Genomic DNA, 9444 nt, shown 5'->3' with positions numbered 1-9444 from the left:
GACATCTGTGTTTATCCTACGATGATGCCTCCGTGAAAGAGGCTTTAAATTATATTTCGTTGCAGGGCCGCAGCAGAGCCTTCCCTCTCAGCACCAGCAGGGGGCAGTGTGTCGCACCCTTAAGCCCCTCCCCGTATTCAAACACTCCTCCAGTCCCAGCCTCCGATCGGCTCACTTCCTCTCCCTTAGCCACGCCTTCTTCCATTTACTCGTGTGTGTGTGTGTTTGTGTGTGTGTGTGTGGGACTGGGGGGCTGACCTGACCAGCAGCAATCTCAGAGACAGAAAAGAAAAACACAATGTGAGGATAAAGGGAGCACTTAGAAAAACCCAGTAGACCAGGACGGCTCGGCGTTGGACCGTCCGCCTCAGCAGCTCACGGACACGGGTGACTCTAGGCTGAGGCTTCGGAGCCTCAACCGCAGACTCGCTCCCAGGGAGCGGATGGACAGGAGCAGAGACCCCGAACAGTCCCGTGGAAGGTAGGCTGCCTTGTTTTCCGCCTCAGGTTAGCCAACGATCAAGCATGATATAGTGTCTGTATTTAACTGTTTTCTCTCCAAGCTGTAACTCCTTTAAGCGTGAGTGTTACCAATTCGTGCTGGTTTGCTGTCGCGGAGTGGGGACTACTGTTGCAACGTGTCCTGGACGGGCACCGCTGACAGGTTAAGAGGAGCTATTCTTCCTCATAAATAGCAGCGTGCGGATTTATTTCTGGGATGGTAATACTATACCATGCCAGCAATGCCTGGGTCACACAAGGAATCGTTTCTAAGATACTCAGCCTACTGTCTTCATTTGTATTCAACCGATTTTGAAATTGTATATTTTACACTTGTCACAAGGCTGATTTGTGATTTTAATACCTGTATTGGCGTTTGCAATGTTAAAACTTTGGAGCAGTTAAATTCGAATTATCCTTCATCCTCCTATGAGTTATTGACAAGTGTAACACTTTTTTACACGTTACATTGATACATTTATTTTAATTTAAACTTTAATGAACACTTTTACAATATCTACCTTCCAAAATGTATTAAATGTCCAATAACTTTAAGGACATAGCAATACTGTTGTCTGATTAGTATAGATCACCGTAGTTGTATATGCATTGATTTCATTCTTATTTTTGATTTGGCATGCAGCTGGCTTTAGGGGGGTCGCACACACATTGTAGTTAGGTGAGTTAGACCACAGCTGAAACCAGTGACATGGACATTTTTATTGCCTGGAATCTGGATAGTTTATGAGATGCTGTCAGATGCTGATAGATTAAAGCGTTTGTATTACATTACCATGAATACAATTAATGTCTTATTTATAATAACTGGGGGGTTTCGATTCTTATTGTCATTCGATGGTCAACCATTTATCTTTTTGGAAAATATATTTATTGTGCTTAATTAAGCCTTTACAAAGGCAATAATGAGGTGCATTACTCTGAGAAATGAGAAAGGGTTAAATCTGTAAAAGTGTAGATATGACATATGTAGCAATAAGTCAACTTTACTGCCAATTCCAATGAAGCAATGTCAGAGGGGCTTGATTCAGTGGAATCAAGCCCCCTGGAGTAATTTCTCATCCTTTTATTACGTCCTGCTGCTCATGAGATAAAGAGACTGTTGACCCTCGGACCGATGGGATGAGATCTAACTACTTGCCATGGCTGGATAATTGTGTGTGTGTGTGTGTGTGTGTGTGTGTGTGTGTGTGTGTGTGTGTGTGTGTGTGTGTGTGTGTGTGTGTGTGTGTGTGTGTGTGTGTGTGTGTGTGTGTGTGTGTGTGTGTGTGTGTGTGGGGTTGAGAGATGTGCGCTTTATCCAAGAGTGTGCTCACATTTGCTTTTTTTTTAATGATTGTGCTTGTATGACTCCATCAGACCGTGAACGTCTAAGTCCCGAAAAATGTGGATTATATCGACCATAGTCACCAAAGCGATATTGCATGCTTCTCCACTCTGTTCAGATAGTGCAACACCATATGTTAACATGCATGCAGACTTGCAATTTGACAAGCTGGGGACACGACACACATAACTTATTGGGATGGATCTGGCCAGGCTGTAGGATGTACTTAAAGTGTGATTCACATTGCAGGTGGCTCACGGTCAAGTGTGTCGGCACGAAGATTTAGTATGGAAGTAAATCTCCGGCTCTCTGCCATAATTCACAAAATAACACTTATTGAAAATTGGTTTAGTGTTTGGGTGGAGTATTGGAGTGAGACACAAAGTGTGTGTGTGTGTGTGTGTGTGTGTGTGTGTGTGTGTGTGTGTGTGTGTGTGTGTGTGTGTGTGTGTGTGTGTGTGTGTGTGTGTGTGTGTGTGTCTGTGTGTGTGTGCACGTGTGTACATGTGTGTGAGCCCTCTCGCGTGCATGCGTCGATTATATTTTTCACAATGTGACAGTTGTCCAGATTGACAAGAAACGGTATAAACCAGGTGACGTATCACTGTACAGGTCTGTCCACTAATCGAAAAGCACTGACAGGGGGGATGTGCGGGGGGGGGGGCAGACTGGAGCCCTGGAATCTCCCGCCTGCTTCCTCCTCTCCTACTGTAATTGGGGCCATCTGTTACGGGGGTGTTAACCGTCGGGCCCCGGAATGTTCTGACAATTATTCACTTCTGCCCTCGTTACTCCGGACCGGAATAGCCGAGCTCGTATCGCCTCAGAGAGTCGGCCAGAGAAGGAGACATTTAAGAGGTCTTTTATCCGTCAATCACAGGCAGGGGTCCGTCTTTACCCCCCCCCGGCCTCCCGCTGTGGCGTCGCTGCGTCGGTGTGTCTTCGTTTGACGTCTGTCTTGTTCTCCTTGACCCCAGGTCCTTCACACTTCCTGCCTCAGGCCTTTGATGCTGCGGCGTTAACGGACTTTTTCTCCTTGTAACTTTTTTACGGCCCCTTTTGAAAACACGACCTCTCACGCTGTGTTTAATGATTGTATCGTCGTCCGTAGCGTCACTTTGGACGACGGCACATGCTTCTGAATGGAACTGTTAACCTGCAGTGCTAACCCCCCGCTCTCATCCCCCCCCCCCCCCCTGTCCCCAGGTAGCAGACGGAGTTACCATGCCGACCGATGACAGCGCGGGCCGTTTTCCCGCCTTCACGCCCCCGCCCAACGGCCGCCACCAGCGGTCGCCGGGCTACGTTCCGGGCCGGGTGGCACCCATTCGCTCCCCCCCTCCAACCAAGGCCCCCCCGCCGCCACCGCCGCCACCCTCCAAGCCCCGCGGCCCCCCCCCGGAGCGACACACAGCGACCTTTAACCTCTCGGAGGACCGCCGCCGCCGCGAGCACGCCCTGAACCTCCTGCGGCGGAGGAACACCTTCATCTGCTTCGGGGTGTCCTTCGGCGTGCTCTTCCTCACGCTCATCCTCGTCCTCAGCCTGACGGACGGCGAGGTGCTGGACGGTAGGGCCTGTTGTTTTTGGTGGAGTTGGAGGTGGTGGTGGTGCTGGGGTTGGTGGTAAGGGGGGGGAGGTGGTGCTGTTGGAGGTGGTGATGGTGGTGGTGGTGGTGATGGTGGAGGTGGTGGTTTGCTGGTGGTGGTTTGTTGGGGGTGGTGGTGGTGGAGGATGTGGTGGTGGTGTTGTTGTTGGAGGTGGTGGTGGTTGTTTGCTTAAGCAAACCACTGGAAATGACTTGGAAATGGCTTTATAATTGCAGTCTTTTTTTTCATGGTTGTTCATTTGGTGTGGAGCGTTATTCAGGCTCTCTGGCATTCGTCCGATGTGGTTCTCTGAGGTCTCTGGTTCTGGATCGTCTTTGTTTATAGAGAGCGACCTCTGGAATAAATAGGACAGGTGGAAGTGGTCACAATAAAGTGTTCTGAACTTATCTTATCTCATCTTAACTTATCTTATCAGGCTTTAATATAACGTGCAAAACAGTTTATCGATATGTACTGAACCTGCAATAAAGATTTACTAAAAACGATATGTAGTACACTCAGTACATGCTGTAGGTTTAAAGCCTTTTCTGGTCATTAAATGTTGGGTGAACATTCCTAGTCTGTTATCAGTGGATGGTCACACGCAGATGGTTTGATATCTTCACAGAGAACTGTCCCGACCACAGCCCGTCGCTGAGCAGTTGGAAGCCCGGCCACCAACCAGAGAAGGCCTTTGTCGTCAGTAGTGGAAGCCAGCTGCGATTGGAAGAATCCGCCACTTTCCATTCCATAACCATCCAATCAGGGGGTAAGGATTTGAACGGCTCAAGTCTAGTTAATTTAACAAACACAATCATTCAAAACAGCTAGGACTCGCAAAATCTGTCTTTTTTCATTTGTTGTAGTGTGTAGGTTTTATATATATATATATATATATATATATATATATATATAGGTATATAAAACATGATTTCCTACAATATGTTTGAAGAACACCTGATCCGATTATTGATCCGGTGCCGTTGAAGCGCTAGGCCGTAGTGATGTCCTTTCCCTGTACCTGACCCAACATTGCTCCTCCCCCCCCCCCCCCCCCCTCAGGTGTGCTGGTGTTCGCGGACGACGCCGCGGGCTCCCGGAACATCACCCTGCGGACGCGCCACATCCTGATCCAGGACGGCGGGGCGCTGCACGTCGGCGCGCCCAAGTGCCCGTACCGGTCCCGGGCGGCGGTGGCCCTCCTGGGCCGCTCCGACGACCCCGCCTCCGTCGCCGGGGCCGAGGTGCCCGCCATGGGCCGCAAGTTCATCGGCGTGGCGGCCGGCGGCACGCTGGAGCTCCACGGGCGGCGGCGGGTGTCGTGGTCGCTGCTGACCCGCGGCGTGCCGGCCTCGGGCCTGGCCACCGGCGGCTACTCCTTCCAGCGCAACTTCAGCCGCGGGATCAACCTGCGCGTGGTGGACCAGGACACGGCCGCCGTGCTGCTGCTGGAGCGCTTCGACACGCACGACTCGCGCAACGACAGCCTGCGGCTCTCGGAGCTGCTGCGAGCGCTGCCGGCGGGCCGCGTGGTGGCGCTGGCCGTGGGCGACTCGGCCGCCAAGAGCCTGCTGGACGACACCAAGAGGGCGGTGGGGGAGCGGCTGGGGAGCCGCTTCGTCTACGACCTCAAGTACAGGTGAGGGCGGGGGGGGGTGGGTGGTGGGGGGGTGGGGGGTCAGGGTGGGTGGGGTGTGTTTCTGTGTCTGTGTGTGGGTAGGTGGGTCGCTGGATTTGTGTGGGTTGTTGGGGGGGGGGGGGGGGGGGGGGATGTGTGTGTGTGTGTGTGTGTGTGTGTGTGTGTGTGTGTGTGTGTGTGTGTGCGCTTATTAACCCATACAGGAGAAACCATTTAGTTGAACCATGGTCTATGGTTCAACTGCTTCATGGTAATCTGACAGAATCAAATCTGTTGATTTGACATCGGGGAAATCTGTTATTAGTTGGTCTTCAGTGAAAATATCACCCTACCCTTATAAAATTGTACCCCTTATTATTTGTTTTAACGGAACAACTTTTTATATCGCATCCCCACAGATGCTGAAATGCATATAAATGCAGGAAAGAAAATACGAAAACCAAAACCTTTGTATTTGCCTCCAGAATTGTTCATTGCAGAGCGTGTATGTTTCTGTGCGAGTGGTCGCTGCCATGGCTGCGTAGTTGAAGGGGTGTCTCTGTTTGTGTTTGTGTCTGATGTTGATTCATGGCGGGGGGTACTTGGAACCTCCATGTCTTCCCGTTCTCCATGGCGATGCCGGAGGGGTCTTTTTGTCCGGGAGGAATCCCTGATTGTCCCATGGATGCTGGAAGTTGGTTTATGGGTCTGGGGGGGGGGTACCTTTCCCTTGTGCCTGACCCGCAGTATATCTGACGGTACCAGCACAGCTGGTACCGTCGGGTACACCGCTGGTACCGTCAGATACACTGCTGGTGTCCACTGTATTCTATTCTATCTCTTCTACCCTGCTTACTCCACCTCCCACAGTTTGTGCTGACAAGTCCCATATTTTTCCTGCTTTTTTTTTTTTTTCCTTATTTTGTCGCTCCGAGGCCCCCCAATACCCCTCCAACGCGCTTTATTGACCCGGCTGCTCGTCTGCTTTGGAACGGCGCCGTCGCCTCAGGCTGTGTCAGCGGTGGAGTCCTCTTTACGGCCTTGTAAAGCGGATAATTGTAGCTTTGCGTAACCAGTTAGTCAAACGTTGTAAACCCCTACACTGTAATGAACACAAACACATGCAGCACATTACAAAAAGGAAAAAAATACTTTAGCGATTGTGGTGATGTGTGCTTAGAGTGCTGCGATGCGTGGTTGGATGGTCATGTTTTAGTGATGCCGCGTACAAGGGCCCCATCTCAGGAGGGGGCCCTCACAAGGGCAGTAAGGAGGACTGTCCAGGAGCCACAACCACTGAGGGAACCTGACTGAAGAGCATGGCGGTTGTAAAGAATAAAGTGCACAATTCAGTTCAGTTCAATTAAATTTGTATTTGGGCTTAACAGGGCAACTATTGATGAGGCCTGATTCGCCTCTCTTCGCGTAAACCTATAAAGATTTCGAGGGTACACTCTTACGTCTGTTAACGGCCGTAAAGCCGACAAGACTGGAAGGAAGTCGCAGACGAACCCAACAGACGAAGCTGTCCTTCATATCCCATTCAATGACCACAGGAGCTTGGCTTGTGCTATTCCTTCCTGTGACGGGAAAGCATCCGACGGGTTCCGGAGCGCCTGCCTCGTGTCTGCTGACCCCCAACCCCCCCCCCCCCCCCCCCTCGGTGATCGTCTCTACGTGTGCCAACACAACACCCCTTCACACGTCTCTGGCGCCATTCCTTCCCATCCTCGCACCTTTTCCATGAACGGGCAAACAATGCCACTGACGCACAGTGTTTGGTGTGGTGGACACAACAACAAGGTGTGTGTGTGTGTGTGTGTGTGTGTGTGTGTGTGTGTGTGTGTGTGTGTGTGTGTGTGTGTGTGTGTGTGTGTGTGTGTGTGTGTGTGTGTGTGTGTGTGTGTGTGTGTGTGTGCGTGCGTGTAGAACGTGCAGACGCCTGCTCTTGTTACCCTGCGGGAGAGGAAGGCCTTCAGTCCCCCCCTAGAGAGCGGTCCTCCCTACCTCCAGCGGCGGGGCAGTGAGGCCGACAGATGGATCCTGTTTGCAGCGTTGGCCGAGCGTGTCCCCGTCTGAGATCAGTTGGTCTAATAAATAAAAACAACCCTTTCCCAACATCCTCGCTGTTGGCGTTAAACAATCCCCCCGTCGTTACTTCAGGGGTTCCTGAATCGTCTGGTTCTAGTGGCTCGTGACCGTCCACGACATCCGTCTCATTTTGAAGTGGCCTCCATTTATCTTTGGCTTTACAGGCTCTCCTTAAGGGTTTGAGGGAACGTTTCACCACCAACCGTGGCAACGGACGCCAAGAATTACTGGCCGGCTTACAGACCCTGTCGTCACCCAGTGTGGGTGGGAGAGGTGGATCTGGGGCAGATTGCCTCTGGGTGCTCTGAATGGCTGCTAACCACACAGCTATGAACCAGTGTGTAGATGAATGAGATAAGGCCGTGATTTTACTAGTTTACAGACTAGTTCAGCCCATCATCAAGGGTCTTTGTTTTAAATGGGATAGATTCCAGTGATGTGTTGTCTGGGCGAAGGTTAAGTATAGAGTTGGTCTCTGTCCCAGTCAGATATACATTAAAACAGCAGCCCGTCTGTGGGGCTGTTGTCAAACTCAACAATGTGAGTGGGACGCACCCTATTCTCAGGGAAGGTCAGTGCTGATAAGAAGTTCAAAGGTCACTTGTCGTTTAGTGGTGTTTTTGTTTTTGAAAGGATGTGTGAGCAGGTCGGCTTCTCCGGTAGATAAAGCTGTCAGAGGCCCTTCCTATAGAACTGACCAGGGCCCAACGTGAAGTGTGTGTGTGTGTGTGTGTGTGTGTTTGCGGTTACAAACTCCAGCGTCCACACCCTTGATCCCCTCATTCTCCCTCCTCCTCCTCCCTCCTCTTTATCCCTCTTCATCCTCCCGGTGGCCCGCCCTCCACCTCCTCCCTCTTGATCCTCCCGGTGGCCCGCCCTCCTCCACGCCCCATCACCTCATCGGGGAGAATGATAAAAATGTGACGCGTAATCGATTGCACTGTTCAAGATTAGCTCAGTCAAAACATCATAAAAGAGGCATGGGAAAACAATAAAACCAATGTTGGGGATTATTATAAAGAAGGCTAAAACACATCAAACATTAAAGCACCGTTAAAACCTGAACGAAGTAAAACGTTAATGTCAGAATGAGATGAACATTCAAAACAAGTTGAAGTCATTTTAAGAGGTGTTTGGAGGAGCAGAGTGAGGTGGAGTTGTGACTCTGGGGAGACTCTAGGAGGGAGGAGGCAGCGATGGCCCAGTTCAGCCCACTCCACACAACCTACCTCAACCTCTGTAGGGTCGGGGAGACAGACCGCTGTGTGTGTGGCATCAACCCCCCCCCTCCACATCCCTCCACCTCCCTTCCTTCTCTACACCCAATACCCCCTGATCAACACTTTGAAGCCCTCCGGAGACAAGACGACTATAGCATCCTGCTGTACAATCATGCACTCCTGATTGTGGGAGTGTGTGTGTGTGTGCGTCAGAGTGATATCTTTATGCATCCTCTCAATGTTGCATTGCGCTAGTTAAACTCTCTCCCCCCCCTCCCTAACACACACACCTCATTAAGCAGGGTGTGTTACACCCTGTGCGTGTGTGTGTGGATGCGTGTGTTTGTGTGTGTGTCTGGGTGTCCGGTTCACCCATCTGCAAGACATTGAAAATCCTCCTCATTAGTTTAATGTCCTGTTGATTTGTTGCTGAGCTTCCTACCGAGACCACCTTGGTTTTAATGCTCTGTCTTCAGACGGCGATTTACGGACAACGCTACGGCGTGGAAGCTGAGAGACATTTCAATGTGTTGACATTGAAATGTTGTGAGTTCTGTGTTCACCATTCACCACCTGGTCAGGAGCTCTTCCTCACAATGTCAGTCGCTCTCTAGAATAATAACGCAAGTCAAAGATCGTTAAACTCAACCTTTCATTTGTAGCCTTCACGATCGACGAAGGCTACAAATCACGGGTCTCGTGACTGTTAACATCCGTGATCTGTTTCATTATGTTCATTGTTCATGTTGTATGTTCATTAAATCTTGTACAACCAGAGTATTCGGTAAACACTAGCAGTAATCAGTAACACAACTTATGTAATTCTTACTCACTGCCGTTCTCCCACGTTTGAGTGTGACAAGCACTGTCATTTTAGGTAAAGGGGTGTTTTTCTATTTTCGACAAATGTGTATGACCTCTAGGTCATTGCTGACAAAATTGAAAGATAATAGATTTGTATGATCTAGTCATTTACATTTTAAATGGACTAAATGGACTGCATTTATAAAGCGTTTTCCTAACGAGTGTCCACTCAAAGCGCTTTAAAATTATTGCCTAACATTTACCCATTCCCGCACA

At 50.2% G+C, this 9444-nt stretch overlaps 1 protein-coding gene across 1 annotated transcript in view; it reads left to right on the top strand.

Moving 5' to 3' along the window:
- The first annotated feature begins 203 nt into the window (after positions 1-203).
- The window catches only part of cemip2 (cell migration inducing hyaluronidase 2), a 34228-nt gene continuing 24987 nt past the window's right edge, over positions 204-9444 (top strand). Inside the window, 4 exon segments of the mRNA XM_030358611.1 lie at positions 204-481; positions 3053-3416; positions 4064-4204; positions 4498-5074. Coding sequence (XP_030214471.1) covers positions 3071-3416; positions 4064-4204; positions 4498-5074 — 1064 coding nt within the window. The 5' untranslated portion in view covers positions 204-481; positions 3053-3070.

Source organism: Gadus morhua, chromosome 6 (assembly GCF_902167405.1).
Source record: "Gadus morhua chromosome 6, gadMor3.0, whole genome shotgun sequence".
Taxonomy (NCBI): domain Eukaryota; kingdom Metazoa; phylum Chordata; class Actinopteri; order Gadiformes; family Gadidae; genus Gadus; species Gadus morhua.
This window is presented reverse-complemented; position numbering and strand designations above follow the sequence as displayed.